Source organism: Thunnus albacares, chromosome 2, assembly GCF_914725855.1.
Source record: "Thunnus albacares chromosome 2, fThuAlb1.1, whole genome shotgun sequence".
In the NCBI taxonomy this organism is placed as follows: domain Eukaryota; kingdom Metazoa; phylum Chordata; class Actinopteri; order Scombriformes; family Scombridae; genus Thunnus; species Thunnus albacares.
In genome coordinates this window covers 16,419,738-16,444,734 of record NC_058107.1, presented here as the reverse complement: position 1 = coordinate 16,444,734, position 24,997 = coordinate 16,419,738, and the positions used below count along the sequence as shown (strand labels likewise).

The 24,997-nt window shown below is 39.8% G+C and overlaps 2 protein-coding genes across 2 annotated transcripts; one reads left to right on the top strand and one right to left on the bottom strand.

The window, feature by feature from the left end:
- The first annotated feature begins 5,277 nt into the window (after window positions 1–5,277).
- fam219ab (family with sequence similarity 219 member Ab) lies at window positions 5,278–13,678 on the top strand. The gene is made up of 6 exons (XM_044368905.1): window positions 5,278–5,566; window positions 6,767–6,866; window positions 8,926–9,031; window positions 9,798–9,878; window positions 9,992–10,046; window positions 11,847–13,678. The coding sequence occupies exons 1-6, from the start codon at window positions 5,489–5,491 to the stop codon at window positions 12,003–12,005; spliced, it is 579 nt and encodes a 192-aa protein (XP_044224840.1). The 5' UTR covers window positions 5,278–5,488; the 3' UTR covers window positions 12,006–13,678.
- Window positions 13,679–13,831: 153 nt separating this feature from the next.
- On the bottom strand, window positions 13,832–18,716 carry klf9 (Kruppel-like factor 9). Its single transcript, XM_044368895.1, has 2 exons — window positions 17,899–18,716; window positions 13,832–16,000 (listed from the first exon to the last, which is right to left on the bottom strand). Exons 1-2 carry the CDS (start codon window positions 18,299–18,301, stop codon window positions 15,720–15,722), a joined length of 684 nt encoding a protein of 227 aa, XP_044224830.1. The 5' UTR covers window positions 18,302–18,716; the 3' UTR covers window positions 13,832–15,719.
- Between the last annotated feature and the right edge of the window lie 6,281 nt (window positions 18,717–24,997).

Below are 24,997 nucleotides of genomic sequence, written 5' to 3'. Positions count from 1 at the left end.
TTGAACCTATGTGTTAGACAGCGTTCTGCACCACCATCATCAAAACACCAAATGAGGGAATATCTTTCAGATGAATGGTGTTCATCCCTCTAGAAGAGTTCAGAGACTTGTAGAATCAATGCCAAGGTGTATTGATGCTGTTCTGGTGGCCCAACACCTTACTAAGACACTTTATGTTGGCTTTTCCTTTCATTTGTCACCTGTCTGTATGTACAGCATGTTTGTGTGTGGCTTAAACATTAGTCAACAATTAGGTATTTATTCATCAACATTGTAATACTTGTAACAGTGATCAAACATTAACATGAACAGGGTCTCTAGTCTCTAGAATATCAGAAAATAATTTTTGGGGGTAAATTGAGCCATTGACTCATCTTGCCCCAACATCACTGGCACGTTTTACCCCACAACCTCCATTTTGACAAAACTGTTTCACACAGTGGCTCAGATCCACAGTTATGCTAAGTTTATGACCTTGTTTTGTAGCTTACATTGACTTAAATTAACATGTAATAATGTCCAAGATGTATCTTTTTTAATTAAGATACAAGATTCATAACTTTAGTAACATGATGAATTCACTTGGCATGACAAAAATTTTTTTTTTTTTGCTCTGTTTTGCTGACCACTCTCTCCATGTGCTTGAGTCCAAGATGGATTGAGTAATGTGAACTATACTTTCTTAATTTGTGATCACATGATTACTTTTGCTTATGGTCACCTTGATAAAGGGGGTGGCTCATTTTACCCACTGGCTCTATTTACCCCGCTCTCCCTTAAACCTTATCTAACCACGACCCAGCATCATTATCAGGGTGGAAGGGAGGAAACTTCCGAGTGATAACTGCTGCTATTGTTTTCATTTAGTGACACCCGGCAGAGATGAGTCATCATTTCTCCGCCTTTGCTTCTTCACACTCTTGCTTTCTGTTTTGCTGTTTACTGAAGACTTTTCTCTGACTTACAGTTCATGCACTGTCAAAACCTGCTTACAGGTCTGGAGGTATGTCTCAGTATTGTTTCCTCACTGTAACATGTTCTCTTTGGCTGTCTTCACCACACATAAAGGCAGCGATAAAACATACTGCTCTTTCTGAGGTACAATTTTGAAGAACTTGCACTTTACTTGAGTATTTTATGCCTTCTTAAACTTCCATTCCACTTCATTTCAGAGGCACATATTGTAATTTTTACTCTACTACATTTATTTGACAACATAGTTGTATATTTACTTATATGCAAAACATGTGATTATCTTATAAAATATCATACTTTGTAGATTAAACTACCTAACAGTATATAACTTATTGTGTGGATGTGAGTATTAGGGTCCCATGGAGGTAAACAACTGTACCAGTGAGATTCATTAATTTATCATGGATAGGATCACAGATGAGGAACTGTGCAATTTGCTTACATAAGAGATGTATCAGCTTAATGTCCAATGAATATGTGTGAATGAGAAAAAGACTAAGAGACAGAGTATGAAAACATGTATGCACATGAGTAAAACAGTGTTTTATAGCACATATAAGACAGATGGTTGGAGCCTTTGGTGGGCTGTTGATTTGAAATTGCTCTTCAGAAAGGCGGCTCTACAGCTGTCCGGTATTTATATGCTTCTCCTCTATTTATCTCCCTGCTTGTTCCTCTCTCGTTGTCTGTCTTCCTCTTATTTGTTTCTCTATTCCCACCTAACCAGACCAGTGCCAGGCCTTTGTAAAATGGCCAGCACTGATCCAGTGATCTACTCCATATTGAGCTGTGTGGAAACTGTGTGAAGGTCACACAGTTTATGATCTTCCCTGGTTTTCAAGTAAGCCTTGCTGATAATAGATCTTCTATTCAAGACAGCTGAAGGAGTTCTTTAATCGATCCTGTGTGATACTAATGAAGAAAACACTATATAAACCTCCATCTAGTCATCCGTCTGTTCTGCTGCCCGCCATGCTTCCATTGATCCCTCCATCTCAGTAGAGAGTATTACAGTTTAGATGATGTTTACTGCGACTTCATCCAGTTGCGATTAGACATGGCTGCTGAACTCAGCATCAGTCACTACTTCCCTACATCTCAGGGGCCAAACTACATGGCGGCAAGGCAATTTCCAGGGTCGTTGAGAGGTAGTTGACATGGAAGAGGGTCGCTGATCTCAACGTGGTGTTATATAATGATCAGGACAAATATTACAGACAGAGAGATTACTAATAAACATTCAAGGGGCCAGTAATCTGCAGTTCCATCTGCACCGCTGGAGGGGTTGCATAACCCACATAAGCCCAGACTGAGTCATGGGCAGTGTTTGTATGTGTGTGTGTGTGTCTGTGTTTAATGCAATTACAAAGGGATCAAATGTTAATCTATGTTTTGGACACTACATGCTGAGACGTTGCGTGGGATCTCTGCAATATTTGAATCTTATGTAATCAATAATTTCATTTAGTGGCTCCAAATAAAGCATTGTCTGAGCGTGTGTGAAATAAAGAGAAACAGATTTTAGGCTGCTTTTCTAGGTGTTTCTCTGTGGTTAAATGTGCAATATCATGATGATGCACTCTGCAGTGATATCTGCTAAAGACTATCACAAAAATGTGTATAGATGGGATACATGTGTGTGTTGCTACCTTACTGTCCTTGTCTATGAATAATTGATGACTGAATTCTAATTACACTCAATCAGATCTTTATAACAGGACCCCTATGGAGTCACCAACACTCATCACAATCACATGCATGCACGCACAGTCATTACATCGATTTCAACAACAGCGCAGCCCTGATATTGAAATGCTTATAATTCAGTTTAATTTCATCTGTATGAGTGTTTATTCTGTTAACTAGGTCTAATTATAGCATGAAACAAGCTGAAATAATAGGAAAAGAATCAGTATGCAAGACAGAGCAGAAAAAAAACATGAAATATAGAGAACGTATGTGACATATACAGAGAGAGAAGAGCAAGAGAATTCAATTAAATGAACTTCTTTAATCTGTAAATGTATATTTCTCTTATTTCATATCATTATATGAGAAAAAGACCAGTGTCTGACCTCCACATATGCTGCTATGGTTAGATCTAATGCATATGCATCACCAGATGTATGGTGAACTGCTTGCATTTTGCAGACTGAAACACTACGACCTACTTGACCCTGCACACATCTCATTGACATTCATCCTGTCTCAATCCACTGGCCCTCCTCTTGTGTAGAATTAGACTGCCACCTCCTGGCTCAAACATTCATGTCTGCTGCTTGAAACAACCTGCTGTTGGCTGCAGTAGTGGCTGATTGCTGCCAAGAGCGCCTCTCCACTATTGTGCAGCAGAGCGTGCTGTTGCTGCTCTCTGCTGGTATTTCCAGGTAAGGACAATGTGCAGCAAGACGTGTCAGTGACTTTCAACGAGCACGACTCACAACTCTGCGGATGTTCTTCTGGCAGGCCATCATCAGTCAGAGGTTGTGTTATTTTCTTAAGAGTTTATAATTAATGTGCTCCATGACATTCATTTGATTCTCTAATTTGGTGTTTGTTTAGATTTGTATGAGGACAGCAGCTGTTCATTCCTCTAGCCAAAACCTGTAGTCATCCAATAATACTTAGAGGCATATACAAAACTATAATTTATAATAGAAGGTTTGATTAGTTTTATAATTAATTTACAGAACTATAATATAGAGGGTAATTGTTACCTAGGTTGGAAACCCTACAGGCAAATACAGGAAATGGACAAAATTATGCAATAACCCTGCAATTAATCATATTGTGATGCTGATAATGTTCTTATCAACATTCATACTGTAGCTCTTGGTTTATTATTGTATCTGTTTATTTTTTTTTACATCCACTTAGATGACTGAGTGGGTAAGACTCATTTCAATGTAAAAATACTCTGTTACAAGTGAAAGCACAGAAGTATTATAAATAAAATGTACTTAATTTATCAAAAGCAAAAGTTTTCATTAAGCAAAATGACCCAGTTCAGAGTGCTATATTGATATATATATACTGTATCATGTTGCCAGATTATTTCTGTTGACGCATTTATATTAAAGAAGCACTTTAAAGTCATAGCTGGTTGAGTTGGAACTAGCTTTCGCTTCACTGTTTGGTAGTTTAATCTGGGATAATGCATCATATTTTATAAACTGATTCTATGTTTGTATGTAAAACTTCTGGAAGAATCTAGAAAAATAGATGTTGGATAAAGACAATAGATTGATGTAGCTAGAAGTACAAAATTACCCTCTGAAATGTAGTGGAGAAGATGTATTAAGTAACATCAAATGGAATTACTGAAGTAAAGTAACAGTACCTCAAATTTGTTCTTACATACAGTATCTGAGCAAATTAAGCTACTTTTCCACCGTTCACAGCATACCTGATGCTGAGTCAAAGCTGTCATGGCTGTACTGAATTTCCCTCATTGGCCAATGAGGTCGATTTAAGTCTTATACACTGATAACTGATCCTTATTGGTCATGTAATTAGGAAACCAAAGATATTCAACCTCAACAATACCCTGCTGGAACTTTAAATAAATTCAGGCTGCAAGACACAGGATTTTTTACCTATATAATTTGACCTATACTCACTATCAATCAAGCCCCCATTACAAATATTTTTCTTTGGTTGTTTTGGGGTTTTATTGTTATTAGGTTGTTTTTTTTCTTTTTATTCATTAGACTTATGTTTTGTTCCTGATCAACTGAGAATTTCTGGCACCATAATTAATTCCATCCAAGCTGTTCATTTGATTGAATAATTTATTCAGTCTTAATTAATTAAATTGCTAATTGACTTTCTGAGAGATGGGGTTTTAAGCAGTCTGCTGCTGGCCAAGTGTTTTTTTTTTTTAATAAAGTAATGTCTTCAGTGTTCACTGGTTGCATTTTTAAACTGCAGTTTCTGAACAATTTCATGCCAGGATTGCCAGAGAAGAGACTCCTTTTAAAGAAGATGTATTTTGAAGAGCTAACGATGGAGAGGGTTAATCCTCTGATCCTCTTGGCTTTGATTAGTCACTTAAATTTGATTTTAGACTCATCTAGAACTCCAAGAGAGAGAAAGAAAAAACAAATAAAAGAAACAATTAGAGCAAATTCCTTAAAATTAAAAATTAAAAAACAAAATCATATTGATATTACAGCGATTCCCTAACTGTAATATCTTCCAATTAAATTATTCTGACATTAATCTAACACTCACTTTGCTGGGGACCACCTTTATCCTCTTCAAAAGGCCCCTACTGGGTCCCCGAACCACAGCTTGGGACACCCTACCCGGAAGTGGGTGGTGGAGTCACCGTCACCCAAACTGGTCACACCACCGTCGACATACTGCCTGCTGGGATGAAGCTCGCCACCGGAGAACCACAGAGATTGTTACAAATCTGAGATCAATCACAATCTCAGCGATAAATCGGCGAAACGACCAGTAACCAACATTCAGTTAGTAGGAGCAGGGAGGACAGAGGCGCGCTGCCAAAATGATGGAAGAAATAGATAGATTTCAAGTGCCGAGTGCCGTGCAGGAGGCGGAGATGCAGGCTGAGATGCAGCCGCTGGTAAGTCAGATTTGTAGGCTTATATTATCTATTGGAGATGATTAATCAGTGTTTTGGTCTTGTTTTGTTCTTTAAAAATAACACTTGTACCAATCCGGGATGTTTGTGTGAGGCCTGTCATTCATATTATGCTATGCTTTGGGATTCCGACAAATCCATCACCTGCCATGCGTAATACTAGCTGATGTACTATTAGAGCATTTCCTAAGTTTTTATCGGCAGCTATCAGACATCAAAATGTGAAAATGACATCATAACCCGTCAGATAATGGTTTGTTTGCTTCTAATCAGGCGTATTGGTTCCTCTGTGTAATAGGCTACATGCAGCGTCCGGTCTGCTGCGTAGTGAGCAGCATCCGTCATGTCTGGCGAAAACAAGCATCCCATCCCAGCACTGCTGCTACATCCTCAGCATCCATGCAGCAAGTTGCTCCGGCTTCGACGCCACTTGTTTCGCCCTGAAGTGATGAACGGGCGGCCCTCACTCGTTAATATGTGCGTGTATGTGCCATTAAACCACCGTCCCTTGATTAAATCAGTGTACATGATGTGACGGTGCGCTCCGTGGCCTGTAGCGGGGCCCAGGGTTATTGCAGCCTGCAGGGCGGCCTCTGCTGCCCACGGCCGGCATCTAGAGAGCCAGACTAGACCCAAAGCTGTCTGACCTGCCATCTACAGGCGTCAGCATAACCCCCGTTCACCCCTTTGCTTGATGAAGCCACTGATCAATAAGGTCTTTCTTTCTACTTATCTTTGCCCTGAGGATATAAGAGGTGCGTTTTTCAGGAGTGGTTCCAAAACTGGGACTTCCAGGAGTCCTCCACATGGTCCCAGAGCGACATGAAAAAAAAAAAATCAAGGATCACTTAAAGTTCGATATTTTACGGTCACTTAAATTTTGTGTAATTGCTATTTTGATTCAATGTCTCCATCTTTATCTTGTCAGTTGGATGCAACCACAACATAATCTAATGGTTTGCCAATTAAGGTTTAGGTAATCCAATTCTCAAGCAGTGTCTTTTTGAAACAAGCAATCTAGGTGTGTGTCCAATGCTTCATACAATGATGTTCATCACACAGAGGAGTGGAGTCTTCCTCCTGTTTCATCTATTTATGAACTGTTTTATCCACATTGTCTGGGCATTGTGGGGTTTTCCACTCATATTTCTGTCCATGCTGTGTTCCTGTGTGTGTCTCCAGGACCCTGCCTCATCCACAGCCTCAGAAGCGGACTCAGACACCAGAGAGGGGGAACCCGTCACTATCAACTACAAGCCCTCCCCCCTGCAGATGAAAATAGGTGAGTAGGTGCTACTGTCTGGCAAGTGTCTGTCTGTGGGAATCAGGATATCTTGTAATCTACTGTGACTTTAAGGGTGTGTTAAGAGTGACACCTTGTAATGTAAAGATGTGGGTTCAGACAGGATCTGCTGCTGTATCTGGCATAATATCTACTCAGGACACAGGCTTAGAGGAGTGTGTGTGCAGACTATGTAGCATTTTAATTCACAGTGTGATGATGTCTCAGCAGTGAAGATCAATTTTCTATTACAAGGCAAACCAAACACTGTGGTGATATACAGTGGCTTCATCCTTGTTATGGTGCTAAGTTATCAGTAACAAGTAGCATTGTTTAGGCACATGATCCACTCTCTGTTTTAGGACTATAACTAACCTTTTTTATATTATTGATTAATCTGTCAATTATTTTTTTGATTAATCCTGTAATAATTTAGTCAAAAATGGTAATCACAAGTTCCCAGAGCCCAAACTGAAGTCTTAAAGTTGCTTGTTTTGTCCAGCCAGCAGTTCAATATCCAAAAAAACATTTAGTTTATCACGTTATAGCACAAAGAAAAGCATGTAATCCTCACATTTGTAACTAGAAAATGTGGCTTAAAAGATGCGGTAAATCATCAAAGTTGTTGTCAGTTATTGTTTATATTTAGCAATAATCCATTAAATTGTTTGGTTTATGGATATTAACAGCAAAAGTATTTTTAAATGTTTGGGGAAACTGAGGCTCTCGTGTTTATGAATAGCGACAGTCCTTAAAGACTCATTTCAGCACCTTGGACAGAGTCCAGTGGTGAGCAGCCGAGCTTCTTTATTTCCTTACTCCTACAGAAATACTTCAGTAAGCCAAAGCCTTTAAGAACTGACAATAACAGGTAAACCAAAATTAAAACAGGTAAACCATTTAGTGTCAGGAATGCTAAAAGTGTATTTTTTAAGCCTCTGTAGAGGTTCTTTTCATTCTACATTAGCACTGCACGACAGGTCTTAAGTGCAACAAACCTGCAGTGTTGTAATGTTGAAAGTGAGACCACAATGAAGGCTACAGTCCTGCTTAATATTATTCAAAGATCATCTTAAAATATCTTATATGAAACTACAGTCTCAACACATCCCTTCAATTATGCATGCTTGTTAAACTAGTCACTTTGTAACTGTGACCTTGAGATGCATAAGGCTCTAATCTACATATAATGACTTTTTAAAAGTCCTTTCTCGATTAAAAATTGAATGTCTTTAACTGGTGACACAACATAAATTAAATACATCATATATAGAATAAATAGTTACATTTGTAGTGTCACTAATGTATTTCAGTTCATCACTGACTCAGACTAGACTGACAGGGTTCATCATTTGTCATCTGATCAGTGATGAGAATCGAACAAGGAAGAAAATGGAGGGGAAAGCATTCGGGTCACATGAGGAATGAGTGCTTTTAGGATTTAGTATTGAGTTGTTTATCAGTTGAAAAAAAAAGACTCCTGATGACAACAATGCCCTCACTTCCTGGTCAGCTGACCATAAATCCCTCCTGAGAGCAGAAACTGATCTGCACTCATGTCATGTTTTGCACTGTGCTGCTTTCAGATGTGAAAACTTACAGTTCAGAAAAAAGATGGCATAGTTCTCTCAAAGTGAAAATTGACTTCAGATATAATTAAACCCAGTTCCCTTCCCTGATGATCACACTTCCTGATGAGTGTGTGTTTTAAATTATGCTTATTTCCTCTAGTGAAACTTCAGTACTCAAGGCTGTGTGCAAGACAAATATGTCATTTAATTTCTTATCTGGTCTGAAGAGGCAAATGTGACAAAATGATATGCAACAGAAAGTTGAGAAATCAAAACTTTTCTGTCAACAATACCATGCTTTACATTTGCCAATTACAAAGGTTCCCAAGATTATTTAGTTTGTTTGTACTATGTTTTTATACAAACTGCAACATTTGCAACATTTTAAGTGTGTGTGATTTGTAAGTCTTACTAGTCAGGGATATTGACCATGTTTTGGAGATGAACCATGGTGTGTGTTCTTGTTTGTGTGTGTGTTTGTTGTGCAGAGAAACAGAGAGAGCTGGCTAGGAAGGGCTCATTGAAGAACGGCAACACTGTAGGTAGTCCAGTCAACCAGCAGCCCAAGAAGAACAACGTCATGGCCAGAACACGGTGAGAAACAAGCGCTGTGGTCTCGCTTTGGAGGAGAAAATGAGGGACTTTCATCTTTTGTTGGGTGCTGCTGTCTTTCTGAGAGTTGAATCGAAATGTCTTTTTCTTTTAGTGTTAAATGAAGTCTTCATTCCAGTGCAATATGTTAGATTTTGGTATTTTAGTTCACTAAAATGATGATCATAAAGTTGTTGTGTTGCTCTGTACTTGATTACTGTCTAGAGATACTGTAGAGTCTGTCATGATGGAATTTGCAATTGTTTCGTGTCACTGTATCAATCAAATCAAAGCACAATGAAACAGTGAATCAGAGCCAGTGTCAAACCAACAATACTCAAAGAAAAAGATTAATTTCATTCATCTTACCTTGTACTGTGTGTAGATTTATTATATAAGATCATGGACTTGATTTCATGGACTTGAATAGATGGATTTTTATCTCATATCCATCATCTTTGTCTGCCATATGAGCTCTGAAGAGAAAAATAGTTTTATTGATTCAGGGTTTGTAAGATGTCCGAGTTAGAAATTAGACCTCCTTCGTGCTTCTGTTGTTACTTTCGTTGAGCTGTGATGTTGCCTCTAGGCCCGCTTTCCTTTTCTCTTAACATCTCTGCCAATCGTTGTCTTACTCACATCTTCCCGTTTCCCCTCCTCCTCCCTTCCTGTCACATTCTGTTACACCCTCTTCTACTCTTCTGATCATTCCTCCTCTGTCCTCTCTCTCTCTTGCTGCTGCCTCTTTCTCTCTGTTCTCTCCCCACAGGTTGGTAGTGCCCAATAAAGGCTATTCCTCTTTAGACCAGAGCCCAGATGAGAAGCCCTTAGTGGCCCTAGACACAGACAGGTGAACACACAAACACACACACAACCACAGACACTAATCCTCAAAAATGTCTTTCCTCTCTTTTGTTGATGGAGAAACACGTAAACACACAATGTTGTGTTTTTCTGTTTCAGCGATGATGACTTTGACATGTCTAGATATTCATCGTCGGGATACTCCTCTGCTGAGGTGAGTTAGTGATGGAGCAGATATCTGTGCACTCTGTAATGCTTCACGTTTACTCTCATTCAGTCACTCCCTCGCCTTTTTTCCACCATTTTCTCTGATTGTTAAGAGGCCAAGAGCCAGGTCTTTTTAAGCCGGTCTTGAAGTAAACCCATTTATATCCGTCCTGCTCATCCATGTTAATTTTATAGGCATGTGCTCCCACCACAAGTGCATGTTTGCATTGCAGACACACCTGCACACAAATGTGTATGAGACATGAAGCAGGAAACAAATTAAATGTCATCTCCGGGTGTCTGCGCCGGCAAATCCTGTTCTAAATGTTGCTGCCAATAAAATTGCAAATCACAGCCACATCATCATTTTTATTCCTCAGAGGAGTACTCATTCCCACCCTCCGTCATTTTTCTGTCTCTGAGTGGTCGACTCTTGTAAGAATGTTGCAGTCTAACAGTGGTCAGATCTTAATGCTACCGTGATGTCAGAAATATCTAGCTGATGTACAGTAAATGCTGTAACCCTGTTTAGCCATCATCTCCTCAGTCTCAGCATTAGATAATGCCAAGTTGTAAGCGAGGGGCAAACCATGGCAACAGTATGATTGTACTGTAGCTTGAGGAAGGAGGGCAAAGATTGTTGTTTGTAATGCAGTACAATAATGTGTAAGTTCATTTTAATAGACTAGACTGTTAATACATAAAAAAGTAAAGGCTACAATTTAAGAAAAGGACAAAGAAACCGGATTTTAGACAATGTCCTATTTTTCCTGCAAACAAAGGCATTGTCCTGATGAAAAAAATCTCAACAGGGAAGGACACATCACGGTGATGACAAAGCTCCAAGTGATGATCCTTACAGCCATCTGTGAAAGTGCCTCAAATCAGTTTGCCATGGTTACTACAGTAGAAGTCATGAGCATAGGAAATCTTGATATTGTTAAGTTGTATTTTATATAAAAAGATGTTTTTGTTGCCGTGAAGTAGTGACAGAAGTCATTTATTAGTTTGGATGGTGGGCTCGGTACATGAAGACTTCCACAGATGGTCTAATCATAAATTATTCATTTCATCACAATCAGCATCCTTGTTTTTTTGTATCTGCCTTTATATACCTACCTGTCTCTCTGTGTTCAGTGTTATTTTACCTTCCTTTAACCAAGGGATTCCCTACCTTTTTATCATCATACCTTTTTTTATATTGACAACGTTGTTGCGGACTGGACGATGGGGGGGGGGTGGTTGTATTATGGCCAGAGCAAACGTTCAGCTTGTTTAGGACTTCTTGCAAAATTACAACACACTCAAAAAACTCTCAAGCTCTCTCAAATTGTCTTAAAATGTTCCTGTTTTAGTCACGTTAGCTAGCTATTTGCAACAGTAACAGGAACACACTACCAGAGTTTTGGCCTCAAACTGCTTAAACTTTACTTGTCCTGCCAAATTTGAGACCCAAATTTGAACCGAGACCTGATTATTTTTAGTATTTTTTCTATATTTCATCTGTTACTGACTGTTAGCTCATCAGGCTAATGCAACACATTTGTTAGCTTTCTGCTTTGGGCCTTGTGTATCTACCTGCAACACATTCACACGTGGATGCAGAGGAATTTCTGATTAAGTTACATTTGAAGATATGTTGTGTGGAAATATCAAACCTGAAACCCAAGCAACAAAACGTCTGGTCAAACTCTACACACCCTGAGTATTAGCAATGGTTCTCTGGGCCAGTACTGGTCCGCAGGTCGGAGATTGAGAAGAGCTTCTCCAGCCCAACAACTTCTTCTGCCTCTCCTTCTTTCCTCAGCAAATCAACCAGGATCTGAACATCCAGCTGCTGAAGGATGGTTACCGCCTAGACGAGATCCCGGATGATGAGGACCTGGATCTGATCCCGCCCAAATCAGTCAACCCCACCTGCATGTGCTGCCAGGCAACCTCCTCCACCACCTGTCAAATACAGTAACCCTACCCCGCTCCGACCCCTTTACCCCTTCCCTTTCCACACAACATAACCCCTGATCTTCATCTGCTGTGAGTTTACTTCGCCGCCAGAGCGGCGACAGTTAAGCATTGGTAGAATATTGTAATGACAGTTAAGTGCTATGACGATAATGACAATGACAAATAATCAAATTAACATGTAGAGAGTTTGGTTTAAAACTAGGAGAAGGAAAATGTGAAAATATTCAATATGTATTTAAAATATGAGTTAAAGTGGTGGTTTCCTCCTATGGTAGGACGTGCACTTGTGTTTGAGAGCCTTTCTCCTGGTGAACATGATGTAACATAACACACTGATAATAGTAGACAGGAAACAAAAGGTCAATTGATGCTATAAAGTGATTTCCATTTCCCTAAAGAACAAGAAACATTATCATTACCGCTGACTCAACTGCTCTGCTTGCCTGAATTCTGGGTTCCATTTTTGCAATTTTTATTCAAGTTTTTATTTGAAAGCTTACTTTTTTATTCCTGAGGCATCAATATCAAAGTATGTGTTGAAGAGATATTTGAAAAGTGTGGACTGCGGTCTTGGTTCTGGTGCGGTAATCATCGTACTGTACAGGGTTGTTATGTAGCACAGGCCAGGTCGTTACACTCATTCACGCCACCTTCAACACTCCCCGCCTTTGGCTTTCTTTGCAGTACTGGTTTGAGATGTTTCAGTACAGAGTTTAGGGATGAATGTATGAAAATGAATGGCTGAGGAACAAATTGCATGAAGAGCACCAGACTAAATAATTGAATGGAAAATAATAAATAAATAGCCTGTTGCACATTTGATTTTTTTCCCCCATTTCTACTGTGCAATCACATGCTACTGTTGTGGCTCTAGCTTGACATGTATTTATTTATTTTGGGGCCATGTCTTTGTACTCTTTCCTGCATAGCAGTGACAGTGTCTTATCTGAAATGAACTGTGTCAAAAGGGAAGATTACATATCGTTGCACCGACCCTCTAACACATGATGCTCACATGTCTTATCAAGGCCAAAGGGATTATGGGGCACGTAGGATAGTTTTTTCAGTGCATTCTGTTGTTACCTCCACTATATATTTTTTCTGTGTCACAGAACCTGACGATCACCAGACACTCCTTCCTTCCCATTTCTACTTTCACACTACAGATCATCAAGGAGCACACAGGTTCAGACACCACAAAGATTTACCCTTTCTTCTCACATATGCATATGCATGCATACAGACATAACAATGCCAACATAAAGAGTGAGGTGGCATCTTATTTGTCTTATTTGAATAATAGGTCGGAAATCGTTTTGTAATTACAACATCAAGGATCGTTGACTTGGAGCACTAATATTCCTTCATTTACAACCTCTGACTCCCTTAAATCAGTTGATTATTTGCAATTAGAGTATGCCTTAAGTACGGAGAAGTTTAAAAGACGTGTGTATTTATTGCCATCTTGATGATTTAGTTTATTTGAAAGAACATTTGCTGTCTTTTAAGGTGTTTTTTTTTTACATTTAGACACAGGTGATGCTTATTTTTCTTTGGTTTTTTCCTTTTTTTAAATGATTTACTTGTATGGTAAACACCTTTCATTACAGTATTTAACAATGTTATTGTTATGTGCGGTGTATGAAAACAGTAAATAAACACAAAGCTAATGGAGCACTCCCTGTTCTACCTTCCTTTATTCATTTTTACTGTAATTTATCTTTGCTCTGTTTCATCAGTTACGACCTTAAAGAAGAGGATGAAATACAGTGAAATATAGTGTCAGATATGCTTGCGTGGTGTGGGAGAGAGGTCATGAGCAAATGCTTAGAAAGAAAAATAATTTTAATGTTAAAACTTTTGAGCAACAATTATTACATGGCTATGTATAATGCGATAACATAGGGTCTGGACTGACAGTCCCTGATTACAGTACAGTAGCATCAGAAGTAAGGGCTTCAACCTGAAAGGGTGATGACACAATCACAGTTGTCATAATGCCAGAACAAAAGAAAAACAGCATTTCACTTTACAAATGTATGTAGGTTTGTGTCCTAAGAGCTAATCTAAACCTAACTTTACACTCTATCTGGACATTTGATGATGCATCATATGGCAAGTATAAAAAGAAAACTAATGACATCAAAAGTGTTTCTGGCTCCGGTAGTGGACAAATAACACCTGTCATCCCATTAATATTATTATAAAAGATTACCAGTCAAATAAAAAATACACTGTACCAAACAAATACATACAAACATGCTACATGATGGAATTGATTGATTCACAAACTAAAACAAGAGAGTGTGCCTTAAAATGCTCAGACAGAAAAAAAAAGAAAAAAAAGAGGTTTTATGACTTTCTGTTGCGAGAAATGTTGTGCTTCAACATCACCACCAGGGGGTGTAATATTGATTGAAATGACCATGCATCACATTATTCCCTGATAAAATGCAGTCCAGATACTGAGTAAACAGAAGTTAGTTTCAAGCAGCTGGCACTGTTGGCATAAGAGACAGTCATTGATATTCAAATGATTGTTGAATATCAACATAAAGAGTCTTGACGATGTTCATTCAGGTAGTTTAATTCCAAAAGCTGAAAATGTAGAAATCCTCTCTGCTACAAAACCCTTAAAAGGCACAGAGCTCCTTGTTTACAGTTTACACACTTTTAATAAATATGACTCGTTGTGGTCTTAAACTCTGAAAAGTGTTTCAACTGCAAGTGGAAAAAGTAAAGTCTCCCACTGTAGCTTTTAAAGGCTTTACCCTGTTATGTTTTTCCTGCACTGTTGACACAATTCAAGCGTGGAAAGCGATACAGTTGCTGAAATTCATCTTACCATGAGGTTTGCTTATGTGTTATGGTCTTGTCAAAGTACTGTAAAGGTATTTTGGTGCAATTATTTGCAAGTTTATCATGATGTGAAAACATTTATGTATCAACACAGGAAACACACCGCTTATACCTAAAAGCTCACAGTTTACCTGATTTACTAAGCCCAGAGTAAAATATATGAAATTAAATACCCAAGCTCTTTAATTCTCTATATTATAGCTTTGTTTTATTACTTTCTAATAACACTTAACTACAGTATATTGAGTAAATCATCCATCTGAAAGGTAGTTTAATCTATATACATGATAATACTGCTATACTGTACATTCGCTTTGTCCTGGACTGGAGAGTAACTGTACACAGGTAAATGTGTGTTTATGTGTGCAATAATAATATTCACTAAATCCTCTTAACTCACTGGGAATATCTCACTCATGACATTTTGTTTTCTTGTTTTTTCACCTGCAAATGAAGTCTGTGATTGAGAATGAACACATGTAGTGTTTATGAAAACTATACATATACATCCAGAAGAAAAAAAAAACCTCACACAACATGAAGTAAAATAATTACAAGCTGCAAAGCAACTACACCTGCCTATAGACAGACTCTGAATAATCTTTAATAAATACCAATCACCTCAGGGAAGAAGGGAGGGAAGCTCTAATTTGATTACAGCCAGGTTCAGAAGTATGTTTCTGTTTGTTGCACAATGTTACATGCGTAGAAAAACTCTGATAGTGGTATAGCTGGTTGAGTTGTCTGACTTGACCGGATTTGTATAAAAGGTACACGGGTGTGTCCGTGTTTGTGTATGCCTCTGTTATGGACTGCATGTACCTTTATGTATATATGTACAGCATGAGGGTGTGTCTCACACCCCGACAGGGCTTTGGTCTCCAGAGTCAGAGGACGACATGGACACAGAGCAACGGCGTCTCTTGGCTGCGCTGGCGCCCTGGAGCATGCTGGGATGGAAGCCTGCGTGTCTTCGGGCATGTTTAGTCAGGTGGTCACTCCTCATGAAGCACTTGTCACACATTGGACAGTTGAAACGCTTCTCGCCCGTGTGCGTGCGGTAGTGACGTGTCAGCTCGTCTGAGCGGGAGAACTTCTTGCCACAGTCTGGCCAGGTACACTCGAACGGGCGCTCACCTGAGGAAACACACACACACCTCTGTAAATATTAAACTTTAAAAGACTGCATTTATTGCTAAAGCTCCGACATCAATCCTCGTCACTACACACCTTATTTAACTTTAATATTTACTCTAAACTAAAACTAATCCGTGTGCATACACACTTTAATTCAAAACCCAACAAATTCTAAACTTGCCTTTTGGACATTAGGGGGAGACAAAACATAAACACATAGCATTATTAATCAAAATTGTAGTTTAGCCTCTTATTATTATTTTATGTATTTTTTTCTTCTATACTGTGTAAATGTTGGATTGTTGTAGGAATCGTATGCATAGACATGCGAAAAATGGGTGTTTCTGCAAGGCCAGTTCTCTCTTTTGATTTGGGGACCGTAAGTGGGTGTAATGGATTAGGAATGGGTTTAATATAACACCCAACCCACTTTTGTTATTTTATCCTATTCTATTTTTGTCTTAGGTAACTATATTGTACAGATCATTTAGTGCCATGTTTATCTGAGAGGAGAGGAAGGAGAAAATTGGGGAAGTAACCCTTGACATACAGTGAACCCACCCTGACGACCAAGTTTGTTCTGTTATATGTTTATTTATTTTGTTTGTTTTATGTTCTACTACCATGTAGGTTGTTTAAAATGCAGTAAAAAAAATAAGCATTAAGAATATGAAAAGTAAAAATGAATCAAGTCAGAAGAAGAGGGTACAAGCTTCATCTAACAGCTGTTTTTTGTCTGAGGCCAATCCAAATTTTGGGAAGCAGAACTGCATGAACAGTATTTTCTCAGAACAAACACAGAACATATTGATATAGAAATGATAAGAGCCTCCTGAGTAAGAAAAAAAGAAAAAAGAGAGAAGGGGGTGGGGGGCGAGAGAGAGAAAAATCCATGGATACCCACACCCCCTCCTCTTCCTCCTCCTCCTCCTCCTGCACGTGCTCCATTGAACCACATAACCACATGTCTGCTCTTGTTTACAACCCGACGTGAGTGGAGCAGGAGGGGGATGACGTATGAGGAAATGGTGGTGCAGGGAGGGTTACCTCCGGACAAGAACATGTGGGGACAACAGTGTCGCAGTGACCTACCATGTGAACCATAAGCCAATACGTTGCCATTTTAGTACACAGTTACTCGTTATTATTAGTATGAGCGATGCATGTTAACACAAAAGCAGTTGTATTTGTTTTAGAAAGACAGATTTATCTTTTACAAGGTGAGTAACACTGATAATCATTTGAGACATTACTTAGATGACATCCTGTCTTATGGTGGTCCAGGATGACTTATAGCACTTGAACAATTTACCATGCATTACAACGCGGCGGCACGCGGCGTTCCCAGATCGCAGTTTGGATGCGTGTCAACAGAACATTAAAATACCCCCCACACACACCTCCCCTCCCTTCTCCCGTCTCTGTCTCTCGCACACCTCCCCTCCCCTCTCAGCCAGCCTCTGGCCCTCTATGGGCCGGTCAGTCACACCCCCAGCAGGGGCAAATTCATGGGACCACCATTCCTATAATCTGTTATTCATTTGCAGGAACATGTGGGCTCTCACTGACACCTCTCATCTCACATTACAGGCACACCATGGACTGTATAGGCCTAACGCACATGCCATAGTATTAGATCATGACTTTAAATGACATCAGTATTTGGCACGTTTCATCTCTGACATTAGACTATTCACAGACTGTGTTTTTGCGTCCATAATCATTTTTTTTCTAGACATATGACGTCTTAGACATAACCATTAGAGGTTTAACTGTGATGTCAACCTGCGTCTGATATTAAAATGATGGCAGAAGTGACGCAGAGCGGTTTCGCTGTCGTCAACAGAACCGAACCAGTAGGCGAGTTTCGTAGGCGTGTCACCCAATCCACCACTCACCGGTATGGACCCTCAGGTGGGCTTTGAGGTGGGACGACTTGCCGTACATCTTCCCACAGCCGGCGAAAGGGCAGCAGTGCCTTTTTTCGGGGGAGTCCTGTCTCGCCGCCGCAGCCGCCGGCTTCTGGTTCCGGGACTGTTTGGGTGCCGCCGAGCCCCGGCTGTCCCCGGCGTTGAGCCAGCGGCTCCCCCGCTCCACCTTCTCCTGCGCGCCGGCCTCGCTGGCCCCGACACATCTGCTGCCTCCCGCGCTGATAGCGTTGGGATTGCATTTGTTCAAGTCCAGTAAAATCATCGCCACCATCAGTAAAGTCCCGTTCTCTTGGTTCTCTTTCAACATGTCCTCTGTGCGCCCCGGTGGTCTGCTGGGGACGCAGTCTGCAGGGACATCAACCTCCGACATCACCGCAGCGGATCCGGATAATAGAGACAAGAAACAATGTAGGCTATGTATTGAAAAACAATCCGGGAAAAAATGACACAATAAAGTAATCAGACCGCAGTCCTGCCAGTAAACATGTGGTTAACCACCCACACGTGTCGTCTTCAATGTGACCATTCCGCAAAGGCTGCGTTTTCTTGTGGAGGTTGCAGGGCGGATAAATAAACACCCCCCTCAGTAAAGATAGCAGTCTGAACAGTCCCCGGCTCTCCCTCTCTCCTTCTACCGATGGATCATTTTTTTCTAATAATCGGATCAATAAAACACAGCGTTTAAGGACTGAGCTATTGTGTCTGCGTTTATTCCGCCTTCCTGTGCGCTCCCACACATGCGTCAACTTGTCCTATTTTACTGTGAGCAGCACTTCTCTCAACTCCAAGAAACAATTTCGCGGAATCCCACGGTGTCATAATAAAACAGGACTGCGATTGGCTGAGAGGAAACGTGATTCGTTTTTTTGGAATTGTCTATTCACGGGAGTGAGTGGCGAGTCAGTTGGCCAATCACAGGGCGGAATGGATGAAAAGAGGGATGGACCAGACTGATGATGCCTTCAGAAAGTTAATCCGACTGGGAAATATGGGCGTCACAGTGTAAAATTGATTTTGAAGTTTTAGCTTCAATTGCTATGCACTTAGACATGGGAATAAATCTAGCTAAAATATAAATGAATACTCCAATCAGGAAAAAATCCAAATAATAGTTTTCCATGTTTTAATTTTCTGGTTGAAAATAAAATGAGAAACACTGGGAGACTTTGTCTCATTCAAAGCCACATTCCTCCATTTCTAGGGCCACATAAATTCAACCTAAATTCATAATAATACATAGTTTGAGTGACAGATTTAAAAGAGAATTCTGTCTGCTTCATCAAAATTAAAATATAATCCAGATTTTAAAAGTGATCTAGAGAGTAGCATCGGAAAATATTAAGACTGAGAGATGTATTTGTCTGAGTTTAGTGTTGATGTATGTTGGCCAGCCCACTAAATAAACTAGGGCACCTTGTCAATCAGTTTTGAGAGTGATTGGGTTCACTCACCTGTTCTGAAATTTTAATGGTGGGATCGAGTCAAGCCAACTTTTATTTGTATAGCCCAATATCATAAATCACAAATTTACCCCAGGGGGGCCTTTACAATCTGTATAGCAATACAACACCCTCTATCCTTAGATCCTTGATACAGATACGGGGAAAAACTCACACCCCAAAAAACCCTTTAACTGGGAAAAAGTGGAATAACCTTCAGGAAGAGAAACCAGGACAGACAGACATGCAATAGGCTAGATGTTTTGTATACAGAATATACATAACATCTACACTTTTGTTATCATAATTTGTTGATTCCACTGGAAAAGGCAAAATAATATGACAGCCAAACTGCTGAAATGTGACCTTGCAAGAAAGCAAGAAAGCCATAAAAGTATAAAATGACTGTTCACACTGCCTTCTGTTAATGCTTCATCTGTAACACTCAGCATGCATGCTTTTACGCTACTTAACACTTCTGTTATCTGGCCCATTTTGCCGTTTCACACAACTCATATTTACGACATGCTGTGAAGGGGAACTTGAATGCAACATACTCAGCAGGGGGGCTGGGGACATAGCTTCATCATACCCCCCGCCCCCACCCCCCACCTACTCTGTTGCCTCAAACGCCCCATGCTAGAGTGGAGGGGGGTGTCATTTGAGGAAGCCTATTCATTTAGTATTCGTATAATAACATATGTTTTACTGTGGTATTTGTAAAGCAACTGTAAAAGCAGGGTCTACACGGGAAGGACATTTCATTTTGTGCGAGAAAAAAAGAGAAAAGGCAAAAAACATGGATTGGACAATCAGCAACCTGAGAAACCATTGGCCACAAACTCATTTACATTGTTTCACGACTAGAAATTAGACGCATTGCAACATCATATATTACTGGCAGCAATTACTATACGATATGTTGCTGGTTTGCGTGCACATGTTGATGCATGATATATATCTTTATTAAGTAGCCAGTGGCAGCTGGCGTTGCTAGAAGTCCCGCCTACAGCTGCAAACTATTTGCTCTGCCGTTATCAATCAATGAAGGTCATACATTCAGGGCAAGCAGTTCATGTTCAGTGCAGAAAGCATGCAGGCATAAGGCTGCAATTATTCACACCAATCCTTCTTTATGTTCTTTGCCCTTTAAGCAGGAGTTCATTTTATTCTAAGAGCAAGATCTTAAAAGTTTTGGCATTACAGCGCTCCTAGCTTTATTGTTAGACTACTATCATAAAACAGCTTAGTGGAAGTTGATGTTACCTCCCTGTTAGGAAATACAGATTTGCTTTAGCAACATCCACATATTAGCAGCTGCAGTGGCGTCCGACCAGAGCTGGAAAATCATTATTTAGGGGACAACAAATACATCTGTCACGTAAAAAAAAGAGATATGTGTCTTGTTTTCTTAAGTGTAAACCAACCCAGCCGCTGTGGCCCATAATGCTTTAGCTGTGGACAGGTCTCACTTTTGTGTCCCAGTTTCACAACCACAGCCTCATCCTAATTTAGCGCAGTCCTCAACTGTCCCCAAAGCTACACTTAACCTCCTCAACGCCAATGTAAACTCACTTGATACTGTCCATATGGTTGGTTTTATGTTGTCAGAAAGACAAACAGCCATAAAATGTGGACAAGAAATGATTAGATGCAGTATGTCACCATGTGGGCTGGTCCTGTAATAAATAGAGCTTTTCTTTTATTTCCCTCACTGGTGAGTACACTGTCCATTTGTTTTTGAGTATGTTACCAATCTATGCTGTCACACTTTCAATCTATTTGTCCAAAATAATAATAGATTTAAGATATTTTATTACCAGTTCCTACAGACCCATATCCATACAATAGATACTTGATTAACACATTATAACCCATTTCTTTGCAAGTGGTGATGTAGACCTTCATAATGCATTATGGTGTCTGCTAAGTCATGAAGCATTACAAATATAAATGGGACAAAAGACTACTGTATAATCATATGTATCGCAATCTAACCAATATGTATTAAATGTGGTGAGGTGTTCTTTATGTAAACAGATAGGAGAGTGTGGTTTTGATCTGTATCTGCTTCAAGTAGAGCAAAGGTCTATTATTATCTATGATATATTTACAGGTATGTGTTAGTTATGTTTTTATAAGGTGTAAATACTTAGAAATGGTTGTTTGTTTTATAAGGAGAAGCTTTTCCTCTATTCACAATTTTTAGTATATAGTGACACATCAAAATAGCTTCATGAATATGATTTTAATTTTTCATAGTTTGAGAGCTGCAGAAAGCGAGACAGGTATGACGAGTTCTGAAACTAATCATACTGCTGATGTATGAGCTGCCCCAGCATGTGTTTCTTAGTGCTGTCATGCCCGTATTCCCACTCATTTACTTTTCCTTTAATAAATTTACTTAGAGATATACTTTCAACAAAGTTCTATGTCACAGTGTTTCATCTGTGCCTCTGTACCAGCATCCTGAATGCCTGCAGGGCTCTTTCAAGGTGTTAAAGTGGAGTTTTGTGTCACAATCAACAAACAGTATGTTGGTCATATCCTTCCTTTGTCTGAGCGATGTAATGTGTTCACTCAGTATCAGATCTATTATAAGCTGTAACCACACTCTTTGTTGAATATACACAGAGCAAAAAAATTCACAACGCCTTATAACCTTTTATGGAAAGTGGGTCAAGTGACTGAGTAATTGTGATATGCCTACTTGATTGTAGAGTTAGTTTTAGGATTGAATTTACCTTATAGGTCTAGTGTTAACACATCAATTACAATAATGTATGAAGCGTCATCCACATATATAACATATTAAACATTATAGATGTGGGCTTTATAGAAAGTGTTACTATAGTTTTATTTACATGAGTTTTTGAAATACATGTGTATTGTATGTACATTAAGTTATTGTGGTGAATATTTTGTGTAGAGCTCTGTGAAGGCGTATACAGCAAGTTAGATATTGAATTCAACACAACCATTTACAAACAAACAAACAAACAAAAAAAAAAACATTTAGGCCAATCTTTTTTTTACTCATTCATTAATCCCAGCTGTTCAAAACTCATAACTGCAGACCAGTGACAAGTGTTAAGTGGATCAGTTAATTTTGTGTTTGACAGACAATACATGTACATTCAGGAAGCTATATATAGGTCACACTGAGCAAGACAGACTGTAATGCAACCAGTACATTTGAAAATGTAACAGGACCCTCCTCCGTTAAAAAAAAAAAAAAAAAGAAAAAAAAGGAGTGCTCCCAGTGCAGTGGGAGGTTCATTCATGAGCAAAGTTCCTAGAAAATCTTACTCCTACTTTTGGGGGTGTTGGGATTGAGCAATGTTGTTTCTGGCCTGAGCTGTGCAGACATTTTGGATACATTCTCTTCCCTGCGGCTGTTTATGAGTATAAAGTGACTCAGATCAAGTAATAACGCCCATACACAGAAGTGTTTTCCTGCATTACAAACACATGATCCTAGTAATGCTGAAGTAAAATGCCCCAACATGTGCCACTGAGCTGCCCCCAAAGATACATAATGACATATGTTAAGTGGAAATGTCTAAACCTAGAAAGATTTCACAACAGGCAGGGAAGAGTGCCACGCCTCTCCTAAAAACTAAATAATAACCTGTTCACTTGATCCTGTTTGCACTGCAACAGTGAGTCATTTGTTTAAACGCAGATTTATCGTGATCCCTTGATTTATATGCCCAGTGCTTACACGATATGCAAAACCAGAGGAAATGCACTGGAGGAAAGTTCGAGAGCAATGCAGGAGTATGATCATAAAGTCAGTAATTGAGCACCACAGATGGAAACATTGCGGGCACTTTTCACCCTCCTCGGATCGTCTCGTACTTGAACTCCGCCTCCAGTTTGCTCGATTCGGTGGCAGAACCCCCAAATTTCCAGGAAAAAAAATCTTGTTGGGACCAGCGCCTATGAACGGGTATTGCCTGCAGCCGCCCTCCTGCTCCTCCTTCAGCAGGGCCGTAAACATTTCCCTGGAAGAGGAGGCGCTTCTAGCTGCTCCCCACTTCCCCTCTCACAAGAGTGCATGGGTTCAAGAGTGCACGGCGCATCTGGGTCATGTTGTTGAGATGACATGATATGGTGATCGTGTCAAAGATGAAGTTGTTTTTTCTATTCGTGCGCGCGCGCGCGCGTGTGTTTAACTGAAAAGGAGGGGGCACGTGCGCAACCTCAGAACAGAATGTTCCCTTCCTCGTGAACGAGTAGAGAGCTGACGCACCACTGTTGTCCCGCTGTACTCACACACACACACACACACACAGGCGGATAGACCAGTCCAGTGGCCTCCTCGCTGTGCGTTTATTCATGCAGAGAGCTGCTGAAGGCAGTCAGTGCTGCACAATGACGACACAACAGTCACAGCCTGCACAGGGTTAAAAATCTTGTCAAGGGTGTCAAAGAAGTGTGGATTCAACTCATAAGGGGCATTTTTTGGCCATATGTATATTATTATATTCGCTATGGCCTTAAAATTACATTAAAGGTGAATAAACATCATTTTGGCACTGTATCAATACAAATTGGTACATTGTCAGCTGTACAAAGGAATCATTAAAGCCCCCCTCTATTCAAAAATGTGTTTTTCTTCTTGCTCCCTCACTGCAGAATGATGTATGTGCTGACTTAGACACTAGAAATCTGTTTTCACATTCATCTACTGAGGGGGGAAAATTTCTGTTTTGACCTTGAATCTGAGTTCAAGACTTGCACTTATCAGCATGATTTGTGACAATCACAACTAGTTTAGGAGAAAAAAACATGTCAGACACAATTCATTATTCAAAGCAGATTATTTTTATATGTCATAAAACTTGACTGGAGATCTTTAAATACATGGATATTGCTTGGACTGTATTATGGTACAGGTGGTAGGTGCTGCTGATAAATGGTGACTTTTAGTTTGTGAATTTGAATTTTATTCAGTCAAAAATATGTATCTGAGTTTTACACAGGCTACTCAGCCATTCAGAACTACACCTTGAAGGGAAAAAAAACCCTTTACGAATGATGTGTTGTAAAATGTGCAAAGGATATAGCTGAAAAAGTGGTCAGAAAATGTTTATATCTGATCCTGATAGACTTTTTCTCATATGGCATCCATTTAAGGCTGAGTGTGATGGTGTCACATGGCAGCGAGACAGGATTTAAAACTGTCAGTCCACCAAGCAGCACCTGTCCCACGGATCTCACCAGCAGCCATAGGGAGGCAGGAGGAGCCTGTCTTCCTGCCGTAAATGCACAACAGCATGTGTGATGCACCTCATTTTCGTGGTTTACACACTGTGTGACTTTACAATGATGAGGTTAACAGGTCTCGGTCCTAGTTTGTAGCACACATCATAAAAGGAGTCAAATAAATGCAGATGTCAATGTTTAGTTCTACACGTTTTCCATCAGTGAGCCAGTTAACAATTTAAGCACCATGATAAGTCTTTCTCTCCCACCAATGTGCATGGTTGTGTGTCTGTTTGTGTCTGTTATTCCTCTCTACTTGTCTTTTTTTTATCAGCCTGCTAAAGCTGTCATCACATCTGCAACACACGTGATGAACAACTGTCTTTTTGTCAGATAAGAACAGTCAAGACACGGTA